This window comes from Megalobrama amblycephala, linkage group LG14, assembly GCF_018812025.1.
Source record: "Megalobrama amblycephala isolate DHTTF-2021 linkage group LG14, ASM1881202v1, whole genome shotgun sequence".
NCBI lineage: Eukaryota > Metazoa > Chordata > Actinopteri > Cypriniformes > Xenocyprididae > Megalobrama > Megalobrama amblycephala.
Window position 1 is genome coordinate 49635446 of NC_063057.1, and position 27703 is coordinate 49663148.

The 27703-nt window shown below is 36.7% G+C and overlaps 1 protein-coding gene across 1 annotated transcript; it reads right to left on the bottom strand.

The window, feature by feature from the left end:
* Positions 1–352: 352 nt before the first annotated feature.
* On the bottom strand, positions 353–27675 carry slc6a1l (solute carrier family 6 member 1, like). The gene is made up of 15 exons (XM_048156404.1): positions 27210–27675; positions 23663–24047; positions 21350–21481; positions 19626–19726; positions 17356–17465; positions 16240–16372; positions 15221–15355; positions 10923–11026; positions 10671–10795; positions 8853–8965; positions 7256–7387; positions 7040–7142; positions 6257–6357; positions 5685–5852; positions 353–2648 (listed from the first exon to the last, which is right to left on the bottom strand). The coding sequence occupies exons 2-15, from the start codon at positions 23898–23900 to the stop codon at positions 2544–2546; spliced, it is 1800 nt and encodes a 599-aa protein (XP_048012361.1). The 5' UTR covers positions 23901–24047; positions 27210–27675; the 3' UTR covers positions 353–2543.
* Positions 27676–27703: the final 28 nt, after the last annotated feature.

Genomic DNA, 27703 nt, shown 5'->3' on the forward strand with positions numbered 1-27703 from the left:
TTCTTTACTGTCCTTTTCAGACTGACATGAGTGGTTTGTTGTATCAGCAAATGATGGCGCCTTTTTGCAACTGTAATGCAGAGGCATGGATCAGCACAGGTCAACGGTTACTAACAGAGGTCAGCTAACTAATAATGTTTATTTTTTCTGTCAGAGCTGCTGCTAAAATGGAAGGCAGTAATAAAATATCACTGTGCATATTGCTTTTGGCATTTATACTGCTGATGTGCTCTACTGGATTGTTAATGTATGTATGCGAGAATAAAGTAAGACAATAGTTCCCTCTCAAGACATTCTTACTGTTTAATTACTGATGTTGTTTTGTTTTGTTTTTTTTAATCACTAACTTCAGTTCTGTTTTTGCCTTTATTGAATTTGAAATTAATCAGCAAATGACAATAAAAACAAATACAGTCATCACAATAAAAGTTCTCTTTGTACCTTTGGTAACACTTCACATAGACCTCAGATCAGAACAGATGCTGTATTTAATTTGACGAAAAATGAAAAAGAGACAGTATTGAATAAATTCAATATCCTGTACAGTGTTAAAGACTTCAAATGAAAATGAAATCAGTGTTTTATTCATGTCTATGAAAGCTATGAGCCCTTCGATATGTCCCGCCCAAACTTCGGGTTTCAACAGGAAAAACATCAAGCCATTTCATGGAGGCTTTAAGGTCATGCTTCTGTTACACTCACCCCCCTAAAACCGCACTCCAGTCCGGGTCATGGCACCAAAGGAACTGGTCCAACTCGACCCACTCTGAGCAGGATTTGAGCCGGTGTCTCCAGCATGGGAGGCGGGTGCGCTAACAAGGATGCTAAAGACTGCAAGACTTTAGTTGCTAGTGTGCCTTATGTGGCCAGGGGAGTGAGGTTTACCCACACAGCTATTACTAGCTTCTGTTACACATATATTATATGACGATTTTACTTGTTTTCACGGATCCGTGTTAACAGGGATCATTTTGACTTTGTCCCCTGTACATGAAAAATGCAAAGGAAAAACGTTTCTGTTTTTAGTACATCGCTGTCGTGTTAACGTACCCTAAATGATTGACAGTTGAATGGATTGTACAGATTGTTCTATTTCTCTTAGCCTTGTTTTCATTTTTTCAAATTAAATATGTTTTCTACTCCAGCATATTGTCTATTACAGTGTATGCTACACATATTATATGTAAATACAATTAATTACAATAGTAATAATACTAACAACATGTATTTACAAGCATGCTCAAAAAAAGTTATAAGTATGTTCATTAGCATCACTTAGTACTTACTACACTGTAACATGAATGCTGTAATGGAAATGGTGAACTTAGCTTTAATGTAACAAAAAGATTGCGCAAGCCATGCATTGTTTTCCTTTTGTTTTTCATTTGATTAAAACAATAATGCCATCTCACAACTGATGCACAAAACCCAGCAAATCTTCAAGGTTCACACAAAAGACATTTTATGATGTAAAACCTGTTGAAGGAGCAGTTTTAAGAATGAATCAGATGAGAAAATTACCTTTTACATGAACAAATCATAATGTTGCGAACAAAACTCTAACTTATTTTTGAGTTAAGTTTTTCAAACTAATTTAATTAGCTGTCAATTAATACATTTTCAGTCTATTTTACTGTATATCTCAAATAGGTTTCATTAGACCTTAACCTTAAATAGTTTTGTAAAGTTGACATATCTTGGCAGTATGGCATACAACTCTCCATCTGAATCCATTTTAAACAGAAGCTAATACTTTTCTAATTATTATGCATGCAGCCTTTATCACGTGATATTAACTGAGGGACTAGGTTTACTGCAAAATTTGCCACACAGCAACACCGTATAAAATGAGCTTGTAAAGGTAAAAGGTTATCAAAATGGTGAAAAAATGAATGGTGGACAGTTACGGGGCCTGAGATAAACACTCTCCCTTATACATTCATATAAATTTGAACCTAAAATCTTAATGTTGATAAAAAAAAAAAGTTAGTGTATATTTGTTATGTTTCAACTACTTTGTATCATTTTCATTCTGTTATTCCACTTCTTTCAAAAATACAAATGGATCTCCTGTAGTTAATATAGTTCAATACATTGTGACAAGGATAATCATACATAGCCTTCAAAATGAGTATAATATTACAATATATGCTGAAACCAAGAGAAACAGAACACTAAACACTTGCATTCACTCGTCAACTTGAGGTAAATACTGTGAGAAATTGAACTGTAAATAACAGGAATGCAATGGTTACGTAGGCCTTTTCAATGGCCTACAAACTGCCTGGATTATTTCTAGTTTTATACTGATAGTCACTGAAATTGCTTTCTCCACTGAAGACAGACTGCAGCCTCCTCATATTACATGATACAAGAGAGGGATGTAGAGAAAGAAATCGAAGAAAAACAGATGAACATGTGTGTAGTCCGTTTCAATCTGTTGTAGTTTCTCCAACAGAAACAAACAAAAAAAAAAATGTAATGGAGGAATAGTTATTTTGCCATAGGTTTAATGACCATTGTACAGGAAAGAGGAAATGATGTCAGACTGAAGCTTCATCCATACTTCCTGTATGTGAGGATTGTTGTGTGAGATCATTTGTGTCCGAGATTGTAAGCTCTGTTGGTTTAGTCATCTTGTGCCAGCGCTGAGAAGGGGAAAAAAAAAAAATAATTATTGTGCTTTGCTAAAGAAAAATAAAATAGTTGAATTTGTAGAAAGGAAGGATTTTTATTTATTTATTTTTTTATTTTTTTTTTATTTTTTTTTGAGGTTCAGAGGAAAGATATTAAAGGTGCCCTAGAACTTTTTTTTAAAAAGATGTAATATAAGTCTAAGGTGTCCAAAGAATGTGTCTGTGAAGTTTCAGCTCAAAATACCCCATAGATTTTTTTTTTAATTCATTTTTTTAACTGCCTATTTTGGGGCATAATTAGAAATGAGCCGATTCAGCGTGTGTGGCCCTTTAAATCTGGTGCTCCACACCCCAAGAGCTCACGCTTGCCTTAAACAACATAAAAAAAAAGTTCAAACAGCTAATATAACCCTCAAAATGGATCTTTACAAAGTGTTCGTCATGCAGCATGTCTAATCGCGTAAGTACAGTGTTTATTTTGATGTTTACATAGATTCTGAATGAGTTTGAGGCTATGCTCCGTGGCTAACGGCTAATGCTACACTGTTGGAGAGATTTATAAAGAATGAAGTTGTGTTTATGAATTATACAGACTGCAAGTGTTTAAAAATGAAAATAGCGACAGCTCTTGTCTCTGTGAATACAGTAAGAAACGATGGTAACTTTAACCACATTTAACAGTACATTAGCAACATGCTAACAAAACATTTGGAAAGACAATTTACAGATATCACTAAAAATATAATGTAATCATGGATCATGTCAGTTATTATTGCTCCATCTGCCATTTTTTGCTATTGTCCTTGCTTGCTTACCTAGTCTGTTGATTCAGCTGTGCACATCCAGACGCCCTTGTCTAATGCCTTTCATAATGTTGGGAACATGGGCTGGCATATGCAAATATTGGGGGCGTACACCCCGACTGTTATGTAACAGTCAGTGTTATGTTGAGATTCGCCTGTTCTTCAGAGGTCTTTTAAACAAATGAGATTTATATAAGAAGGAGGAAACAATGGAGTTTGAGACTCACTGTATGTCTTTGCCATGTACTGAACTCTTGTTATTTAACTATGCCAAGGTAAATTCAATTTTTGAATCTAGGGCACCTTTAAAGTTCAGAGTGAAGTAAGCTAGTTAGCAAGTTAGGGTCCAGGGTAGGGTTGCACCAGCTGTTCGTAAGTTCTTTCTTAAATTGGAATGTAAAGTCCACACTAGTAGCTTAGTAACTACTAGCTAGTTTGTAACTAACTCTGTACTTTATTCGGTTGCACCATTTGTTCTTAAGGCAGAACGTAGCTAGTAGCTCGTAAGGTCTCCGTAAAGTAATGCATAGTCGCATAATATGACGTTTACCCTCAGTGATCCTTCAAATACAGGAGCAGAAGTTGTTGAAATTCTGTGAATTTCAGTTTATCCTTCATTCTGACTTATTTTGCCTCACGTAGCTAACAGTAAAAATAAGTTCCCATTAAATATAATACCCTACTACTTAATCATAAATGTTTTTATATGTAAATAGCATTCAGAAACTGTATTTGAAACGAAATTAATAAGGATCAATTAATAAATACTGAAACAACAACAACACACACAAAAAAAAAAAAACATAAGAAATGACATTTATTGATTATGACTGATTTTATTTGACCCAACATGGAGTGATAGGACTGATGCACACAGCGGCGCACTGTTTAACGCGTTCGTGTTGAAGAGTGGCTAACAAAGTAATCTTTTCACATGATATTCTCTCTCTTACAATGTAAGAGAATGTAAATGTCAGCAGCATCATATATGTGTAAAGAATGAAGTCTGTCAGGTAAAACAAGAGCTTACTGATGCAGTTCAGTCAGTCTGCTATTTTATTCCAACCGTTACTCCTGATAGGAGGCTTCCGTAAATATTTAGTGTATACGTAGAGTTACGCTTCAACTAAGTTTAATGGTGCAACACAAAAATATTTAGTAGTTGTAACTTAGTGCCCATTTACGTCAAAACTAGTCTACGTTGTAACTTGCGCACAGCTGGTGCAACCGGCCCCAGTTCTCACTATTAAGTAGTTGCTTATTAGCATGCATATTACTAGGATATTGGCTCTTTATTATTACTTATAATGCACATATAATTAATGTCTTATTCTGCATGACCATATTCTACATCCCTTAATCCTACTTAATGCCTAAACTTAACAACTACCTTACTAACTATTAATAAGCTGTAATTAGGAGTTTATTTAGGCAAAAGTTGTAGTTAATGGTGAGAATTGGACTTAAACTATAAGTGTGACCGCAAGTTTGTTTGGAAAGACAAGAAAGAACAGAGGAAAGAAGTTTAGTGGAAAGGAAGTTCATTTGGGAGTATATTTGGAAGTTCTGAAGTTTGTTTGGAAGATCAGAAGGAAAAAAGACAGGAACTCTGCGAGTTTGAAGGGAAAGATTTGACTGCAAATTTATTCTGAAGGAAGTAGGAAAGAAGGAAGGAAGTTTAGGAAGAAGTATGTCTTTTTAATTATGCAGAAGTTTGTTTGCTTGGAAGTAAGGAAGTTTTGAAGGAAGTAGGGAAGGGGGTCGATAAAAAAGAAAATGCATTTGGAAGTTCAGAAGTTGCCTGTTTGGAAGGAAGTTTGTAAGATCAAAAGCTTTGAATTCAGACGGAAGCAGGAAAGGAAGGGGAAGGAAGTACATTTGGAAGCTGTTGGCAAAGAAGGCCACTATAAATTGAACACTACTAAATAAATAAATAATGTACCTTTAGGGGTACAACATATTCTCACTGGGGCAGTACAACTTTGTACCTTATCAACCCCTAAAAGGTGATGTAGTAGTAATACTGTATGTAGCCTTAACCTGTTAGCTTTCCACTGTACCGACTGCAGGACGCATACGCAAAATGGTTCAAGGACAGAATGCAACTTACTTTGGGTAAGAGGCACTTCAGTAAACTTTTATGGCTAAATAAGGTACAAAGTTTTCCCTAATAAACTGTACTCCAAAACATACAAGTTTTATACATTTTTATCTGAGAGTGCACTAAATCCATCAGAGTTCTTGCCTGTCGGATGCTGCCTTTGGTCGTGAAGAACATATAGATGATATATCCGGGTACCAGAATCATGGAGGAAAGGGACATTAGCCAGCCGATGCCCTGTCCCCAGGCTGGGTACACATACTTCCCTAATGTCAGAGGAGTCATTTCTATGGCACTAAATGTGAAAACACCCTACAATCACGAAACACAGAAGTCAAATTAATCCTCAGTTCATTAAGGACATGAGCATTTAACTGGATAATAAAGGTACTCAATTCATCATAAAGTTTAATGAAAAGATAAAATTAGGGTGTGTGTTCACACTTGGCATGTTTGGTTTGAAAACATAAAAGCGTTTTTTTGTTTGTTTGTTTTTTGGTATCTTTAAGCTCGGTGTTAAAAATAACAGTGTGAACGCTAAGCAAACCAGGACTAAATTCTTTTATTCTTTTTTTTTTTTTTTTTGGTCCAGACCAAAAGAACCAAGAGAACCAAATAACAAGTGTGAACACACCATCTTTCAGTTGCAACCATGTCTAGTTTAAAGTAGTTCAACTTTGAAATCATATCAGAGATGTTGCAAGTGAAGTACTTACCAAACAAATTATTGGAGTAAAGTAAATCCAGCATTGTTTCCAAAAGCCGCAAGGCCGATAACCAATCATTTCTTCAATATTTTTATAAAATTTATCTGCTCCTAAAGAGAGAGAAGAGATGCATATATGTATGTATAAGGGTTCAGGGACCTATAGCCTATAAACTTTCATATATGACTCCCTCCTGTTCCCAGGTACTGTCAAGGATTCTCAAGTCATTTTAGCTTGCATCTTAAGTTTATAAATTTAAAGAGTATTTGCAATAATGCACTTGCAATGGAAATCAATACATCAAAAGATATAACTTCATACAGAAAATTTTAACAATTATTGTACACATATGTAAAGACTACTCCTTTTTATTCCAAACTGAAGGTGTAGTCATATTAGCAGAATTTTGGTGAAAATTTGCAAGCAAAAAGGGTCAATCAATAGTGCTATGATGTATGAAGCACTGCTTACACAAAAGCCACTTTCAAATCAAGCAGCTTTCTGGTGGTCAGTGTGGCAAATCTGCATGATCAACTTGAATCCATTGCAAAATCTACTTTGGGAAATCTGTCGCCCTCATGTGAAATTCCCAATCGCAATTGAAATGCCCATGAAAAGTCACCAAACAATGATAAATGTGACCGCACCTTGAGCTTAGACTCTATTTAACCCAGAATATCCTTTTAACATATTGTACAGAGGTTAGCTTGAACTGTTCATTTTTAAGAAACTTTCCATCACTTATGACTAAAACTGTCTCAATCCTGTGCAGTCTGTTTATAGGAGATGTACCGTAAAACCAAGAAATGGAGATTGTCTCAAAGAAGACCAAGAACAGAAGACACATTCCACTGGCCGAATAGTAGTCAAACAATTTGAACACGTATAAGCCACCCTAAAAAAGAACACACTCATTACTATAAGAGCCAAACTTACAGTTGGGTGCTGAAGAGAACAGTCAGTTATAAAACAGTAATAAAACAGAAGTTTTCGGGCGTTCATCTGTACCTGGGTGATGTTGGAGAAGCCGATGATAAAGGATACAATGCAGACAATGAGGATGAAGAGTTTCTTTCTCTTCCTCAGGACTGTGGGATATTCATCCATTAGAGCTGTTATGAAGCCTTCCACTGTACAAAACTATCACAGACAAGTGTGCATGTACACATTATTTCACTCATGTCATGCACTGAAACAGTGCTTTAATGATGGTTGACAGTTGATTATAAGAAACTTTTATAAATAGTATTGGAAACCATTTTTGAGCAGTTTCACTTCATAAATTACATATTATACATCTAGATTATAAATTAAATTATTAGTATTTTTTAGTAATAAGTTAGTTCAGAACTTGGAAATAAAAACATGTATATCTTATGGACTGAATTTCTGCAGCAAAGCTTTTAGAGTAACTTTAAACTTACTTATAACTTTATTTACAAGTAAACATGAAAATATAATTGTTGCTATATTTTATGTTTCTATATGTTATCTAACAATATAGCTAAAATGGCTATGTGAAGAGACTCATTTTCATGTGCTGAATTCTCTTGTGATCTTCTTTGGCATAACTTTCACACACCTAACACAACAAAACTAAAGTAACACCACATGAATAATTTATAAATTGTTTAGTTTTAATCATTAAAAAAATCATTAAAGGATTAGTTCACTTTCAAATCAAATTTTCCTGATAATTTACTCACCCCCATGTCATCCAAGATGTCCATGTCCTTTTTTCTTCAGTCGAAAAGAAATTAAGGTTTTATTTTATTTTTTATTATTTTTTAAATTAAGGGAAAAAATGGAACTGGGTCTGCGTTTGTTCCGTAAGTAGAATAGGGAAGGCGGAGGACATTCAGCGGAAGTTTTTTGAAGAATACAAAAGTGCGGTTTTGGCGGAACCACTTGGAAGGCGATCATTTGTTTATATAAAGCATGTACATTTATATTTTTTGACCGATCGTTGACCGATCATATCACTAGATAAGACCCTTAAAAGCCTTTTGAAGCTGCACTGAAACTGTAATTTTGACCTTCAGTGAAAGTGAACAAATCCTTTAAGCTCTGAAATCTATGGAAGAATAATGGTGCAATGCTGCTAAATGTAGTATTGTGGGTTTAATACACCTTAAGCTCCAGCGAAAGTGTCTGTGGAATAATGTCAACTACTACAAATAATAAATTATTTAAATTCATCAAATAGATTGTAAAATAATAATAACTCAAATCACATTTTCTCAGCTGATTTTCTCAAATAAGAATCACCTATATCGTGTGTGTGTGTGTGTGTCTGTGTGTGTGTGTGTGTGTGTGTGTGTGTGTGTGTGTGTGTGTTCTTGTTTATATTACATCGTGGGGACCAAATGGCCCCACGATGTAATAAAAACCTGAGATCACCTACATTGTGGGGTCCAGCCAGCGGTCCCCACGAGGGAAATGGATTAATAAACATACTAAAAGATGTTTTTTTGAAAATGTAAAAATGCAGAATGTTTCCTGTGATGGTTAGGTTTAGGGATAGGGGTAGGGTATAAAAACCATTACGCCTATGGAGAGACCCCACTAAGATAGCAAAACAAACTTGTGTGTGTGTGTGTGGTACCTGACTGTCCAATCCCAGCATCATGAGCATTGAGAAGAAGAGAATAGCCCAGAGTGAAGACATGGGAAGCTGTGTGACGGCTTGTGGATAGGCCAGAAATGCCAAACCAGGACCTGATGTTGAACCACAAACCATGCATCAAACAGCATAAGTGTAATGATGAGGCCAATTTCACCATTTCAAACTTAACAAAAAAAACCCCTCCAAAAATCAAGCGTTAGCATCAGTTCTGGCAGGTCACTTCAGTCAAGCTCGCATCAGCTGACTCCCAGGTGACTCATGTCTACCTATAGGTATACAACGCCAATATCACAGCATCCACATATAAGCTCCTCAGTATTATCAGCAGCTATTGCATTCTCAGGAGCTAATTACCCTCCTCCATCACCAGCTCCTCCTCTCTTCAGTCAGGATTGGCCTTATGATTCCCCTGAATCAGACTAATTCTTGAAATATGTGTTAAATTACTGATATTAATTATATGTTGGTTCTGCTCTATTTACCCTAGGGGGGTTATTGCTGCTTTTATCCATGCTAGGCTGCATGGATGCACAGGGAGTTCTTGCCCAGAACAGAACCATACCCCCAATACAAAATCTATGCAATTATCAATCATATTTAGATGATAGTGGTCCTGACAGAAGTCATGTTACTGCAGTAGCTCATTTTGTAAAAAAAAAAAATAATAATAAAAAAAAAAAAAAATTCATTGTATGTGCACTTGTACTTCAAGTCTTAAAAGGATATTTTACAAAAATGTACTTGTAGATAATATATTAATGAAATATTGTATAATTGTCAGGGTTTGCTTGTATAAAGATCCAAAAGAAGTTGCATGATGCAGAATGAACAAAGATATACTACTTTTAATAAACACGTAGAGAACTCAGGCAATAAAACACAATTCATAAATGTTAACACAAGAACATAAACTGAAGAAGACTGAAAGCTTAAATATACAAAGGAATGATTTGCCGTTAGACTCTGTAAATACTTCTGTAAATAGTCCTCTAAATACTTAAGGGATGTAGGGGTTTTGACGGCAATTTATTTGTATCTTGTTTTCACTTTGTTTATGGTTAAGGGAGGTAGGTAAGTTACGCTGTATTTTGTTTTCTTTATTTTATGTTGAGGTAATTTTGTTTATAAAAGATTGTTTTGTTTGTTGTTTTGGCCTGGTCTGCCCCTGTTGTTAAACCCTGGAGGTCAATCTGGTATTGAGACTCGCTTCCTTCTTTCTGTTTTTGTCTGACTAACATACTAAACCACATGTAAATGTTTACTTGATTATAATTTTAACTGCAGTGTTATTTAATATTACATTTAAAGTTAATATATGTTTTAAATATAAACCTAATCCTAACTTCAATTTGCAGCTTCATAATTACAAATGTGTAATTACAAATATATGTAAATGCATGACATACAAGTGTTAACAGAAATGACAAGTATATTTTAATGTACCAGAAATGTTTGTCATCCTATTTTAAATACAATAGAATTTGGAATTTGGAAATTACATATACTGTAAATATGTACTTAAATGGTAAAAATAAAAAAAATTAAAATAAATAAATCACTGTAAATTTTAGCTAATTGCATTAATTATAAATTTAAACTACATACTTTTAATTTAATTGCAATCAACATACAATTAAGTTACCCGAAAAAATTACATTCAATTCCCACTTAAGTGTATTTTTTTTTTACAGTTTCAACACTTTTAAACAACTCTATTTAAAAAGAATGCTAAAGTGTATGTTTTTTTCACAAAGGTTTGCAATAATTTAATTGAAAATGTATAAGAGACATAATGACCTGAAGCAGCCAGTTCTTCAATGGGTCTCTTTGTGATGTGTGACATAAAGCCCACAATGGAAAATATGACAATCCCCGCAAACATACTGGTGCAGGAGTTTATACAGCACACAATGATAGAATCTCTATAGAAGGAACAAAAGTCAGGTAAAAAAGAAAAGGCAATTCTGCACATCAGATTGTGTGACAAGTACACACCATTCAGTATGTAAATAATTTCTGTACATTTGGACAGAGACTAATAGTTCTTACTTGTAGACATTATTGTTGAAGGAGTTGTAACTGCCCAGAGCAATGAGAGAACCTAAACCCAGACCATAAGAGAAGAAGATCTGAGTGGCAGCATCTAACCACACCTGAGAAGAAATTAAAATTGAGAAAATATTAATAGTATCAGAACTGTTAATGCATATTACTATTTTTGTTAGTAACATGCATTTTCTAATCATTTAGCAAAACAGCATATTTCTGTAAACTGCACTTAAATACACTTATTTCTTTAAATACAGTTAAAGTGTAACTTGTCAAGTAACAAGTAACAATATATATATACAAATGGCGAATAAGCAGCAATTCAGAGTGTGTGTGCATCCCAGCCCTCATTACATCACGGGTGGGGACACACACAATCTGTGTGTGTGCTGTCTGGGAGTGGAGCATGCACATTCAGCTCTTGAGGGAGCTGGCTGTATACAGTGTGAGGCGCTCCCTCTCAGAACGCCCCACTCTCGCCTGGCCGTGTTTGAAGAGAGTAGCCAGGCTCACATTCCCCATGGATCGGTCCCGCTTCTGCCGAGGCAGAGCGGCAGCTTCCTTCGATGGGTTTGCAGATGGAACTAGTGGAGGGGTTTGAAATGGCTGCAGCCCCTTCTCAGCCCTCACCCCCTGGTTCCTTTTCTCAAGCTCGGGATACGGAAGCCCGCTCTGCAGCTTCTTCTGCCCCAAGTGAGAGCATTATTTTGGGATTGTCTAGTTCTGAGGAGCTAGATGTTCCAAGCATTGATGCGGGTGATATTGGTGATTCACCAGCCATATACCCGTGGTACGAGGAGCTCATGGAGGTTGTTTCTCATGCTGTGTCCAAATTAAATATTGAATGGCCAGCCGAGAGGAAAATGTTTAGGAAAAGTAAGCTGGATGAGCACTTCCTGCAGTCACAGCCACAACCTATATGTCGGCGCTTACCATTTCTTTCTGATCTCCACACTGAGGTGTGGAGATCATGGAAGAAGCCATTCTCCTCCTGCCTATCTAGTCCCACGGTCCATCATTATTCTTTGATCGTGGAGCTTAAGGAGAATGGCTATGGGACAATGCCAATGGTTGAAGAGTCACTTGCTGCTTACCTCTCCCCTGATGCTGCATCGTCCCATAAAGACACAACGTTGCCCATCAAGCCTTGTCGCATGACTTTTTCACTGGTTAGCAAGGCGTACATGGCAGCAGGTCATGGTTGTTTACATACCAATGCATTTTACAAGCATTCCAGGCTGACCTTACGTCGGTGATCTCTTATATCAACCATCAAGTGGGTCTGAGGTCTCGCCCTCTATGCAAACTGGCACATCAGGAAAAACTGTTGTCTCTCAGAGCACTGTACATTCCTGGGCACCTGAATTTGGGAGCAAACGTACTGTTGAGGCAGGGGCTGAGGCCCGAGGAATGGAGACTCCGCCCCGAGATGGTGGAGTTAATTTGGAGGAGGTTCAGTCTCGAGAGACGACTCATTGTCTGCTGTGGTTCTCCCTTACTTATCCTGCTCCTCTGGGGCTGGATGCTATGGTACTGACATGGCCGAGGCTATGTCTGTATGCTTTTCCCCCAATCGCTCTGCTCCCGGGAGTTCTAGAAAGAGTGCGCCAGGACAAGTGTAACTTCTTTTGGTAGCCCCGTTCTGGCCAGCCCGTTATGGTTTTCAGACTTGTCAGGCCTATTAGATGGTCTCCCTTGGGAAATTCCAGTCAGTAGGGACCTTCTAACACAGGCCGGGGGCACAATATTTCACCCCTGGACAGAGATGTGGAAGCTGTGGATCTGGCCTCTGAAGGGGATCAGTTCCGAAATGCAGCAAATCTCCACCGAGGTGGTAGAGACCATTTTCAATTCTAGAGCTCCATCCATGAGGAAACTATATACACTGCTCAAAAGGAACACTTTGAAAACACATCAGATCTCAATGGGGAAAAATATCATGCTGGATATCATGATCATGCTATACTCATATGAACTGGGTAATGTGTTTGGAACGAAAGGATTCCACATCGTTTGATGGAAATGAAAATTATCAACCTACAGAGAGGACTGAATTCAAAGACACCCTGTAAATCAAAGTGAAAAAAATATGCAGCAGTCTAGTCCATTTCGCTGAAATTTCACTACAGCAACTCAAAATGGTACTCAGTAGTTTGTATGGCCCCCACATGCTTGTATGCATGCCTGACAACGTCGAGGCATGCTCCTAATGAGATGACGGATGGTATCCTGGGGTATTTCTGGGGTATTTCAGATCTGGACCAGGGCATCACTGAGCTCCTGGACAATCTAAGGTGCAACCTGGTGGCGTCGGATGGACCGAAACATAATGTCCCAGAGGTGTTCTATTGGATTTAGGTCAGGCGAGAGTGGGGCCATTTAATGGTATCAATTCCTTCATCCTCCAGGAACTGCCTGCATACTCTCACCACATGAGGCGAGCATTGCCGTGCACCAGGAGGATCCCAGGACCCACTGCACCAGCGTAGAGTCTGACAATGGGTTCAGAGATTTCATCCTGATACCTAATGGCAGTCAGGGTGCCATTGTCTAGCCTGTAGAGGTCTGTGCATCCTTCCATGGATATGCCCACTGACCCACCACCAAACCGGTCATGCTGAATGATGTTACAGGCAGCATAACGTTCTTCACGGCTTCTCCAGACCCTTTCATGTCTGTCACTTGCTCAGGGTGAACATGCTCTCATCTGTGAAAAGCACAAGGCGCCAGTGGCGGACCTGCCAATTCTGGTGTTTAATGGCAAATGCCAATCGAGCTCCACAGTGCCGGGCAGTGAGCACAAGGCCCACTTAGAGGACGTCGGGCCCTCAGGCCACCAGAGACATTCACACCAGTGGCCTGCTGGAGGTCATTTTGTAGGGCTCTGGCAATGCTCATCCTGTTCCTCCTTGCACAAAGGAGCAGATACCGATCCTGCTGATGGGTTAAGGACCTTCTACGGCCCTGTCCAGCTCTCCTAGAGTAACTGCCTGTCTCTTGGAATCTCTTCCATGCTCTTGAGACTGTGCTTTGGAGCTTTATGAATCAGCATGTCGAATCATGATTCGGATCACATGTCAAACCACCAGACTGCTGAAATCATGTGACTTTGGCGCTCCGAACCGCTGATTTGACATGCTGATTCATAACGCTCCGAAGCTTCCTGAAGCAGTGTTTTGAAATCAGCCATCACTATATAAGTCGTTATTTTGTTTTTTTGGCGCACCAAAAATATTCTCGTCACTTGATAATATTAATATTGAACCACTGTACTCAAAAGAACTGATTTAAATATGTTTTTAGTACCTTTATGGCTATGCAGGCCTCACTGAGCCATCGGATTTCAACAAAATAAATTTATTTTGCATTCTGAAGATGAACGAAGGTCTTACGGATGTGGAACGGCATAAGGGTGAGTAATAAATGACATAATTTTTGGGTGAACTAACCCTTTAAGTTGTACTCTCACATACATTCTCGTATACGTTTACGTGTTTCTCTGCCCTGTTTTGGATTATTGCCTGCTTGGATTAAATTTTGTATTGGAAAAATTTTTATCCGTCTAAATATCCATCTGTTTGTCAGCCTGTAACGTACACCTCTTATTGGGAGGTTATACACAAGCTGTGTATAAGTTATAAGTTATACACAAGTTCAATAGTAATAACATTATACTTTTTAATTTATAATTCCATAAATGCTTGTCAGTACATTTGGCAGAACACTGTTTAACTATATTTCAAAGACTATGGACATAATTATGAAATTCCATATAATAAGTCCTACTTAAGTCCTATTTAATTGGGTCAAAAAGCACTCTAAAGTTCACCTAATTGCATTTAATATAAATTTAAAATACAATATATTTTCATTTAATTACAATGAACATATAATTAAGTGAAGTGTACCCGAAAACACTACATTCAGTTATTTTAAATGTAATTCTCTTCTCTGTTATGTCATATAATTTCCATAACAATTCATTTTATTATAGTAATTAAAAGTCTTTTTCCCACGGGTGTTATAACATAAAGGGGTTTATGTCTTAGATCACCATAATTTGTCAGTATTGTTCAATTTAGTATCTATCCTTATTGAAAAATGTGAATATATGAATATGAACATGGTCTTGTGAAATCAGCTACTGTCAAGCTGCTGAAAAAAATGTTATTCCCCAGCACTTTTAAACATGAATGTTCTGAAATGATGTACATATGTTTTAAGTACTCAAATTCAAGATTTCATAATTTAATATATCAAATATCATTTCAAATATAAAATACATTTCAGAATTTTACCTCAGATTTTAAAAGCTTGTTGAAGTCCGGGGTGATATAAAAGCGAACACCATCTATCGCCCCAGGGAGAGTGACTCCACGGAAAAACAGAATAAAGAGCATGAAGTAGGGATATGTGGCTGAGAAATACACCACCTAAGGAGGACGAGAGATAAATAGGGAGAGAGAGAGAGAGCGAGAGCGTTGTAGAGTGAATAATTTAAAGTAGGTGTAGAGGACAACATTATTAACTTATTAGTGTAATGCTTTCGCTGGCTTCTGTTTGATGATGGGTAAAGAACAAGTTTTTGCTGTGTAGGATAATGATTGTCCTTAATTAGTGATGTCCATCAAGGTTATAGCATGCCGGAAAATGTATTTCTTCTTCCCCAGAGCAGAGATCACATTAAAATTCAATTATCCTCAGAGAAAGGGCAGATAAAGAAAGCAATTTTCCCTTCTCTCCAGGAAACAAAATAAATAATAATAATTAAAATTGCTTACAATTTGATGTCAAGACATGTCCTTTGGCTACTCATCATAGTGCTTAAATTGTGCAATTTCTGCTACACTTATGTTACAAAATGGACATGCAACAAGAATGTATAATATGCAAAATAAAGACATCTTTTAGAAAGTAATGAGATCAAACTGAGTTCCCTCATTGGAGATTCCTGCTTCTTTTTCCTGAGGAAAGTCTGCAATTAATAGTCAGAGATCTGAACTCAAAGATTTCTCATCAAATGCTTCCAAGACTTTTTTTTAGTTCTCCTATAGATCTGTAGAAATAAATAACAAAATGACATAAAACAAATTTAAAACTCCATGAAGTCTACTGGGCTTTGAGAAAAAATCTTTGATCAATTAAGCTTTCATATGAGATTGCCCTGAAATTGAAGAAAAAGAAGAAACCAAAAGCAAGCATATGAATAAATGGGATGAAAGGGAAGGCAAGTATGTACAAAGGGGGTGAGGATAGGTAAGAGGCAGGAAATACAACATTCTGGGTTGTTTTATGAGGAATAGAAAGAATATCACACCTTCCCCGTCCACTCCACGCCTTTCCAGATTGAGAAATAGACAAGAATCCAAGACAACGCCAAAGTTCCAACCAACGGCCAGCGCAATTCCCCTGGTTCCTCCAAACCATTTGTTAACTGGTGCATGTTCCTCCTATAACAAATATCTGTTAGTTAGTTTGATTATGCTTTTGTCGGTCAATGTCTTGAGCAGAAAAGAAATAAGTAGTTAAAGAAACAGTTTAAAAATTGCACACATTCAAACATACACTTCAGGGTTTAATGTCAATGATTCCAAACTTCAACTCATTCTTGGGCATGACATATAGTAACCAATCAAATTTGTGTATAGGCCTACTTGTACAAGACCAAACATAAGATTATAAGTGCTGTGGAGGAGATCAAGACTTCTTCATAATGTAGAAAAGATCAGTGTGATTGTGAATATTAATCTACTTATTGTGTTCCACAGATGAAAGTCATATAGGTTTAGGTCAAGTAAATGATACCAAAGTCCCTTTAAGGCAAGTCATTTCACTCGGCGGCCATTTTTGAAACGCCTCTCTCTCGGGCATCATGCAGCTCCAAAGCTGTTTGCCAAGCTTTCGATTAAATTTCATATTTGAAATCACCAATGAAATCTGACAACAACTGTCTCATAATTTTTTTTTTCCAAACGCTCGAATCATGACAAAAACCCTGTATTTTTATGCTGGATCAAGCTAATGCGCATATGCAGACCTACATGCGCGTCTCTTGTGCCTCATTTCGGAGGCGCGCGTCTGACTGTTTCTATAGAAACCGGTGCTTCTAACGGCCGCTGCAGTGACGTGATGACTTTACCAGTCGGCGATTGGCTCTTATTTAGAAGGCGGGACTTATTCCGCCATATTGCGCTTTACGCGTCAAAACAATACGAGTGACACGTCTTGTGTTATTCTATGGTCTTTGATGATACCAAAACAAGTAAATGATTCTCGATCAGAAAAAGTCTGATACAAACTCTCCACACACCCAAGCACATACTAACCACTAAGCACAGCTCGACAGGAAAATAATTATTTGATCAGATAACTTACAATACAACTTCATTAAACTTTTTACAAACGTGTTAATATCACTACTGTGTTGACTCACTCCCAGAACTCAGTGACGGCACTGGTCAGGTTGGTGGTGTCCAACAGACTGTAGTTAGAAAAGCAGCGATCAGTGTTCCAAGGGTTATCACAAGTTTGCCATGGTAACTCCTAAAGAGAGAGAGTTTTAAAATGGTTATTAAGAACCCATGGGTATTAAGAGAGTATTCAAAATATAATATTAATTAAATAAATGACCACTTAAGCATACTTAATTTTTAAAATGTACACTAATAATGGCATACTAAAAGTATACCATAAATTCTATAGAAACCGGTGCTTCTAACGGCCGCTGCAGTGACGTGATGACTTTACCAGTCGGCGATTGGCTCTTATTTAGAAGGCGGGACTTATTCCGCCATATTGCGCTTTACGCGTCAAAACAATACGAGTGACACGTCTTGTGTTATTCTATGGTCTTTGATGATACCAATGTAATAAAATTTTACATTTTACCAATAAAATGTACACTAATAATGGCATACTAAAAGTATACCATAAATTCTTGTCAGTACATTTGATATCACTTTAACTGTATTTCAAGACAATAGAATTATGAAATTACATGTAAAAATGTACTTAGTTAACTTAAGTGGTTCAGCTAACTGTATTTAATATAAAACGATAAATAAATGATAATAAATTTTTATTTAGTTGCAGTTAACATGAAAATAACTGTCTGAAAACATTACATTGAGTTTGCACTTAAGTATAATCTTTTAAAGTAGCCTATATTATTTAGTAAGATAAGAATAAGTTCCAATAAGATAATAATCTTTTTAAAAGTATGCTAAGTAAGCGTTCTTCTTTTTCACAATGATAGTCCGTGAAAATAGAATTTTACAGTTTCGAAAGAAAATGTGACTGGTCTTTGCCTGTGCAAAACTCTTTCACAATGCTAAGGTTTTCTTGGTGGTTACCAAACCATTGCTATAGTATGTAGTTGCTATGGTAATCTGAGTGGTGTATGTTGTTATGTATTTGCTAAGAAGTTGTTTTTCATTTGGTTACTATGTGGTTGCTAGGGTTTAAGGTGGTTACCAGGGCGTTGTTATGCTATTGCTCAGGGGTGCGTTTCCCAAAGCAAACTATGGTCGCAAGTTCCATTGTTACCAGTAGAGTTTAATGGGACTTGCAACCATAGTTGACTAACGATGCTTTCAGGAAACGCACTCCAGAGTAGTTTATTAACGCCACATGCCATTTTGGTCTCTTAGGTGTTCTTGGTTGTTGCTAGGTGAATTTCAATGTGGTTATGGGTCACTCCTCCTATGTAAGCCTACTGGATTTTTTCCACCCATTTCAGTCCACCAGACATTATTATTATTATTATTATTACTACTACTATTTGTATTTGTATTTGTATTTGTATTTGTATTTGAGGTTTGTTCAAGTATCCAAGTATGAGCAGTAGTAGCTTTGGCAAACATTACTATACCAGTTAAAGAATAAAGCAAAACGAGTAAAGCAATAAATGACAAATGAAAAAAAAATAGCACAATGCATTCAGAAAACAAAGGCCTGTTTTTTCCCCATTCGCACTGCTTTAGAGACAAGCTCTTATTCCCATGGCAGAAACTGCACTTCGATTTCCACAAAACAGAGGCAGTTATTATTTCTGTGGAGCCTTTAAAACACTCTCTAGAGCAAAGACAGAGCCACTGAGAGCTTAAGGGGGTCAAGGAGGCGGAGAGAGATACAGAGAAAAGGGAGGAAGAGAGAACTTGAAAGAAGGAACAATTCTGAGAAGTCTGTGAAAATTCAAGACAAGTGTAGCTGAATTCACAGGGGCAGATAAAGACACGGATGGTGAAAATTAACACCACAAAAACTTTTAATCCAATGACTGCAATGAAGAAATCTTTGTGATAGCCTATTTCATTAAGTGTTCAAGTTATAATTTAGAGATCAAAGGATATCATAAAACAAATATGATTCTTATGCAAATTGTTGATGAACCATTTTTAAGGCTGAGTTATTGTAGGACAATACAAATTACAGTCAGTCATTCTGTAAACACCACACAATATTAAGCATGGCACATATTCATAATATGAATCACTAATGAAATCATTTGACAAATTGTTATTACTTACTTTTTATTATTCTATATTTTATACATTCCGATGCAATGAACTGATTGAACATGTTGTTGGAGCATTTTGAATGGTTTTTAAAGAACAGAGAGAGAGAGAGAGAGAGAGAGAGAGAGAGAGAAAGAGAGTATGAGAATGCATATTGGTGTATTTGTGCTTTTTGATAGTCACTCACTGCTTTGAAAGAGCTGAAGAGGTAGTAGAGAGCCCAGGCAATGATGATGATATAATAGATGTTGAGCCAAAAAGACAAAACCACAGCAGCCAGACCCACACCTGACACAAGAGGAGCTTATTAGTGAAACCTCAGATAATAAACCACAAATACCAAAAAAAAAAAAAAAAAATTCATGCCAAGACACATTGGGTCAGATTTACTTACAGTTTACACCAGCGCAAACCCTCTTTTGGCATTACAAAATTACTGTGAAGATTTACTAAAGCCACACAGTAAAAAATTAGTGCTGAAAAGGTGTGGACAGGGTTATTTTTGCGGCTGACCTTTTTGCATAAGCATTTGAAGGATAGGATTCGTAATTTAACGAATTTGTTCTCGTAATTTAACAACATTTTTCTTATAATTTAATTACTTTATTCTCAACATTTTATCTCGACTTTTTTCTCGAAATTTAACGACATTTTTCTCATAATTTAACAAATTTGTTCTCGTAATTTAACGACTTTTTTATCGTAATTTAACGAGTTTATTCTCAACATTTTATCTTGACTTTTTTCTCGAAATTTTACGAGTTTTTTCTCGAAATTTAACAACTTTAATCTCGAGATGGTTTTATTTTTTTATTATTGCTTGGCCCTAATCCTCTTCCGTAGTAGGCCTATGAACGTTGCGTGTGACTTTCCGAGAAACATAGACACGTCATCTAGACACAACCAACAACAGCAGCCACTATCTTTAGCCGCGTTTCCACTGAAATTACCCGGAACAATTTGTCCCAGGAACTTTTTTCCCAGTCCATTGGTCGTATGTTTTAAACTCCATTGTTGATTCGAATAGCAAACAACTCTGCATGCACCACAACAGACTTTAAAAAAACAATGGTTGAAATGAAATGCTGCATGGAGTCAACCAATCAAAATGCTGCGTGAACTCAACCAATCAGCATGTTCAGCGCTCTAGCCCCACCCCCGGGAAGTTCCAGAACTTTGAAAAAGAACTACCTAGCAAGCAAGTACTTTCAGAGGGGGAATTTTTTACCCAGAACTTCATTTAGACCTTGGTTCCTGTGGTCGAAACACACCAAGTTCCTAGTTCCCGGGGAAAATTCCTGCAGTGGAAACGTGGCTTTTAAATTAAATAACACTGCTGTTTGCAGAAATAGTAAGATTAGTATGCAATTCGAAATTTAGCCAGTGGCAATTTCTCAATATGCGTTCTTGTAAATCTTACAAGTTCATGCATTCCTAGAATTGATAACAGTTTTGGCAACAATTGACAACTTTTTCGGAAGGAGGGGCTTCCTAGAGACCAGAACTAAACAGAGCGTTACAGTCAGACTGGAAAGAGAGGTGCTGCAATGATGTAAAATATGTTAAAAATAATGTTCTTTGAATATTAAAGCATGAAAACTTATTCTAGTAGACCCAAAAAACAAAATCAAGGCTGAAAAAGTTCATAATAGGTCCCCTCTGTATTTTTAGAGACACCAAATAGAACTACAAATTTAGTGACTAAAAAAGTTTCAAACACACCCCAATGGTTGAACAAACAGGTGGTTCCACCTTAAACTCACGCCACTGGTCATTGGTTTGATGTTATGTAAAACACAGTTAGGCTGCTCAAACAGATTGTAATTTGATGACAGTACAAAACTTACAGTGAGGCAATATTACTCAGTAACAACTCCCCAAATAGCTAGTGTGTATGTAAATATTTCTTACCTTTCATCATGGGTATTAATTTCCATACTCCCAGCCCCCCTACTGATGTGTATTGTCCTAATGCCGTCTCTAGCAGAAACAGCGGGATACCAGCAAACACCAGAGTAGTAAAGTAGGGGATGAGAAAAGCTCCTAAAGACAAAGTAATACAAAATTCACTTTCAAAGATTTTTCTTTCTTTTTTTTCTTTTTCTTTTTTTCAGACTTGACTTCTCCGTAGTCTTGAAATTGCAAAACATCTGCATTAAGATCTAAGCAAAATTTGATATGGTCTCCCACCACCTCTTCTACTGAATTCTGAGATTGCTCACATTAGACATATGAACAGTCTCATCAGAGCCTCCAAGGCAAAGCACATTTTTTAATGGAAAAGAATGGAGGAGAGGTTTCAGTATGCTGGATAAACTGCTTTTGAGAGGAAACAGCATATCACATACTGAATCGACAGTCTGTCTGCTAATCTTCAACATATTTGCCATTAAACATTCATTTTGGATTGATCTATATTTTCCCTTTTAAAACATAGCGCCTAGAATCCTAATGCTGCAAATCTCTTAATCGCATCAAATGTATCCTCACTAGAGTTTCTAGATTAGCATTTAGAAGAAAATAAAAAAATTCTGGAGGACAATTCTATGTGCCATTCGGTCAATCATCTTTTGTATACTGAAATGTATTTTGGTGTTGGTACAGTAGTCATTGGGATATATCCTCTACTGTTTGAAATCATTTCTCTTAATTATATGTCCTAGAATGTCATGACCTTAAAGCTAGTTGACTTGCTGGTCAAGCTAGTAAAAAATCTGGTGAGAACCAAGGCACACCAACATCCCAATGTAAGGACCAGCACATAAATGTAACATATGCTAGTGATCATCCCTGCAGAGATGCGTTTCCCATACAACAAAATAACTCACTGTTAGCTATCATGATCCATGGAGAAATTAACTAACCTGTTTCCCGAAAATGGGACTGTTTCCCATTTTTCAAACCACACTGGTTTAACAATATAGAACTGGCATTAATAACAATGACACACAGGCAGTGAAGTAATAACTTCTGCAACTTTATCTTTTTGAAATCGAGTTGATGTCAAATTATTGCTGTAAATATCAAACTTGGCATTTGGGGACTATTCCTACAACAGATTTTTTCTATTTTTGTTCTCAGTTGTTTTGCTTAATTTCCAGATGTTTGATTCAATTGTGGGCTTATACTTACTTCAGATTTCCCCGGGGTACTAAAGCGAATGTGTACTCTTCAAAAACACTACTTTCATTTGACAAATAAAATATGTAAAATGAAAAATTTGTATATACAGAATGAAAGATACAATTTGAACTGCATATTAGCTTGCTTACTTTGGCATAACCTGATATTGCTGAGTTCAACATGTTCCTGGGTCAACATTTTTGTTGATCCTGGAACAACATTCAAATCAACCAATCAGATTTAAGGGACAAGTTTACAGATTATGTCAAGTTTAGGCTTAAAATCATGAATTGGTGCTTCTACATCAGTGTTATTCATCTATCATTTCCCTCTGATTTTTGGGATAACTTATGAGTAGGGTTAGGTTTAGGGGTTGGGAATAGGGTTAAGACTAAATTTTCAGACTAGAATGTTGTTCCAGGATCAACAAAATATGTTGACCCAGGAACGCATCTAACTCAGCAATATCAGGGCGTGCCTTACTTTGCTCAAGAGTATAATCTCCACGCCATACTAACAAGAAACTATGTTTATAACCAATTTGTTTGTTGGAACTATGATTTCAGGAAACACATTGAACTAACAACGAAACTTGCAGCCATAGTTGAACAACATTATGAACAACATTTTCTCTATGAACAACATTTCTTGCTTTTGGGAAACACACTGCATGGTCTTTTCAGTAGTGATGACTGAGTTGATATTCTACAATGTAAATTACACATGCCCATCTAGTTTCTGCAACTCTCACTCAAACTGTTTCTGGGTCATGGCATCAATGTCTTGAGCTTTTATTTACCAAGTAGGACATGTTTCTCTATGAACAACATATCTTGGTCCTGGCACAATATTCTTGTCAAACTTAGTCTTATTCCTATCCCACACTTAAACTAACCATTATGTACATCAGAGGCAAATTACTGTTATTGATTCATTGGCAAGAATGTTGTTCAAACCAACCCCAGTCCTAAACCTACTCCTAAAATTTAATTGATTGAAAGGAATGTTGCCAGGATTATTTCCTTCATGGCAAAAATCTGATCTAACCAGGCATATCTTCTCAGCAGCCTAACAGTAATATCTTTGTCAGTCTTCTCTTACCTCCACCATTCTTTCCGCAAAGATATGGGAACCTCCACACATTTCCCAGCCCAATGGCGTATCCAACACAGGACAGCAGAAAGTCAAATTTTCCCTTCCACGTTCCTCTGTCTGGTACTTTATTCTCCTTCTCCTCTTCTACGGGAACACTGTTGTGAGGAAGGTCCTCAAATGGGACTGCCTGCTTCACGTCTGAGGGTGAGTTGAGGTCCACCGTGCTCTGGCCAGTCTTCCCCATCACAAGAACACCGTCACACCACAATCAGGTAATACTCCACCTCAGTATTGTATTATCGAGTTGTCGAGTTCAGGGCTATTGACTCTGAACGTTTGCTTGTTCAAACACAACACTTCAAATGGGATTTCTGGGAAAAATTATGTTACACTGTAAAAAAAAAAAAAAAAAAGTCAAGATTTTAAAATATTTAACTGTAATACACAGTGTGCATAATTATTAGGCAAGTTGATTTTCTGATCATATTTTTTTCCAAGCACATTTTACCAATTTTAAATCACATCAATCTTAATAATTACTATTAATTTTGTATTTAATCATTTATCATTCAAGTGATATATAATTGTTCATGAATGCTGGAAATGAAAAACGCCTTATATTCAGGTGTGCATAATTATTAGGCAGGTTTTCTTTTACAGGCAAAATGAGCCAAAAAAGAGATTTAACTCAGACTGAAAAGTCAAAAATTATTAAATGCTCATGAGGAGAATGCAATACTAATCAATACTAGGAATTGCAAAGTTAAGGTATGACCAATGGACAGCAAAATGCTCATTGGGTCAGCCAGGTCAGACAAAAACGCATGTTAACTGCAAAAGAATTAAGAATTAAGGTGAAGAATTAAGTGTGGCAGTAAGTTTGGAAGATCATTTTTATTCTATATCTGCAAGACAGACTTTTCAGGGTAGGAGATGGACTAAAAATGAACTCCCACACCTTACTGCCAGATTCTGGAAGATACATTTTTCTAACAGTGGTACAAGAAGATGTGGTGCTGGTCCTTCAAGAGTCACTCTCAATCTGTCTGCCTATAAAGCCTATAAGAAACAAGTATTCATGGTTTTTTGCTTGTGATTCTTCTAACCGCCTGAAACCTGGTCTCATGGAAAGACGTACATGTGGGAACGTTTTCATGAGTCGCAAAAATCCGTACCAATACATACATATCACTGCAGTTTCCAACAGAAAAGAACACTAGAGGCAGTAAAACAGCAAGCGCTTTTAATCGTTTCAATATAGGCTACAGTTATGATTACAGGTCAGATTATGGATTAATAAAAACTTGTTTTCATGTTTCCTTGCACAATATTATGTTATGACTTCAAAACGCTTTTTACCAAAGTGCATGATTTGTAAACGTATATATTTTTGACTTTGCATTGCTTAACCAGCTCCATATGTTTCGCTTTTCTGACATAATAAGCATGCTCGGTAGCTCAGCCGGTACGGAGTTGAACTTAGAACGAGGAAGCCTTGGGTACAAATCCGGTGAAAAACAAGCTAAAACGACACGATTATGGATGCTTTTTATGTCACATTTGCTTTTGTTAACACTATCGAGTAGGTTTAGGTGTAGTGTTAGTGGTATGTTATTTTAAAACGTATTGGAGCGTTACACTTTTAACGTCACTCACCAGACAAATTTCAAATCAGAACTGCGGTGATACGTATAAAACCAACGTCATAAAAATGTACCATATAGCGCCACTCAGTGGACATTTCATATTGAAACTGCAGTGATATGTACGTATTGGTACGTATTTTGCAATTAGTGAAAACGTTCCCACTGGTATTTTTTTTCTAATGAGACCAGGCTCGATTCTTCAGCTTGTGGGGTCACTTTTTAGGATTCTTTACCCAACCTAAGTCTCCTGACACCTTGCACTTCTGGAGACTCCAGGTAGGTTGCTGTTCTGAAAAATGGTGGCGCTGGAGAATAAAGGGTTCCTGATGGTTTCACGTTTAATTCTTCACCTTAATTCTTAATTCTTTCACAGTTAACATGTGTCTTTTCCTCTCCACCTGTTTTTGTCTGACCTTGTTGACCCAATGAGCATTTTGCTGTCCATTGGTCATGCCTTAACTTTGCAATTTCTAGTATTGCATTAGTAATAGAATCCTTCTCATGAACATTTAATCATTTTTGACTTTACAGTCTGAGTTAAATCTCTTTTTTTGGATCATTTTGCCTGTAATACAAAAACTGCCTAATAATTCTGCACACCTGAATATAAGGCGTTTTTCATTTACAGCCTTCATGAAAAATTATATATCACTTATAAATGATTACATACAAAATTAATATAAGTTATTAAGATTGATGTGGTTTGGAATTGGTAAATTGCGCTTGGAAATAAAATATGATCAGAAAATCAACTTGCCTAATAATTCTGCACACGGTGTACTGCATTCAGAATTTTACTGTGAAATCAATGCAGAATAGATCTTTTTTTCCTGCAGTAAACCATTGATCAGAAATGCAAGTCATAATGTTGTAGGACATTATAGTTCAGAAATATTATATGTTTTATATATATAAAAAAATGGGGTTATAACATAGTTATGCTATCACACTATTAAAGATAATGTGTAAATATATTAGATAATTGCGATGAAGACGTGGATAATCATTGTGATTCCACAGCACAGTGGTGCTTCATCAATCATGTCTTGCTATTCTTCACTGTGATGACAGTTGTCAAAAATTACAATTGTAAAAGTATAGGAAATATTACTTACAAATATACTGTAAATTCACAATTTGTATAGTGTAGAATAATAGTCTATGTATGTTTTCATGTACACAGTAAAATAAAGGCTCATAGTTTTGTACAAGGATTACATAGGAGTGTATAGGTTGATTAGGTTAATATTTACAATTTCATATACTGGCAACACGACTTTTTTGCGATCAATACAAGATATAGAAATAAAAACTACATGTTTTGTATGTCTGCTTTTTTGTATATATAGCCACTGTATAAAATGCCCTTGTTCTAGTCAGCATTGTAATTTCACTTTAAAGCCAATTAAACCACGTTCCTTCTACAGAGAAAGGGCAGTTCAAGAGAATCATTAACTTTTCTGACAGACGTGCTGATTATCAGATTGACTTAATGGAGATACTTATTCTTATCCATGTCCTACTAATGTGTTGAATTCATCAACTTTATTTGTGATTAACTGCCTTGAAAGTCTCCAACCTGCATGCCAATGCATAACAAAACCACCCTCAGATGCCTCATTGTTTTCATTTAAAGAAAAGTCATCATGCATTTGGAAACAGTATCATTAAACCGTGGTAATTCACAGTAAGCAATTCAATGTGAGTCAAGTTTGCTTCAGGCTCTCAGAATATTTGAAATATCTACAACATTTCCTCTGCATCCTTCAGCAGCTTTTAAGTGGCTACAAGCTACAGAGGAAATTGAATACAGACTTATTGCACAAGGTTTGCATCAATAGACAACAGAGTTCCCAGCTCATTAAATTTGTACCACACTATAACAGAAGGAAAAAAAAAAACTGTACCTCTGAGATGTCTTTATTCTGCAGTCAGGTGAGTGGAGATGCCACCAGCTAGAGGTGAACTCAAACGTATCCACAAGTCTTAACAGTTAGGCTATGCCAACTATCCAGTGCATTCATTGACAAAAGAACCAAAAGAAACTGACCCAATGTCCCGGCTAGGGCAAAAAGTTTCCCTTTCTCTCTCTCTCTCTATGTATCTGGAGGGGCCTTCTATGCCCTGGTGTTCCTGTGGCTGGTATTGAACTGCAGATAATAAACTTCGACCTGTTGTTTGATAGGATTATCGCTTTACCACCCTGAGAGCCCGAGGCTACCAAATAAGAGTTGATTGCCGTGTTCCAGTATTTTGTGCGTGTGTGTGTGTGTATTAGTTGTGTGTCAGTGTGTGCTTTTTTGTGTGCAACGATTCTTGTGCCAGTTTGGTTGCCATGGGATATCCTCTTAGAAAAGTGCTCCGTTCTAACATTGAAAGAGCTTGTAAGGATTTGAAAATG

What these genes read in the sequence shown, in the direction of transcription:
- slc6a1l (XM_048156404.1), bottom strand. Translation starts at nt 23,900, where the DNA reads ATGGGGAAGACTGGCCAGAGCACGGTGGACCTCAACTCACCCTCAGAC. An exon ending in TTGCGGAAAGAATGGTGGAG is followed by an intron (nt 21,482 to 23,662) that starts GTAAGAGAAGAC and finishes CTTTGTCTTTAG; the next exon opens with GAGCTTTTCTCATCCCCTAC. An exon ending in GCTTCTCCAACATCACCCAG is followed by an intron (nt 7,143 to 7,255) that starts GTACAGATGAAC and finishes GTTCTTTTTTAG; the next exon opens with GGTGGCTTATACGTGTTCAA.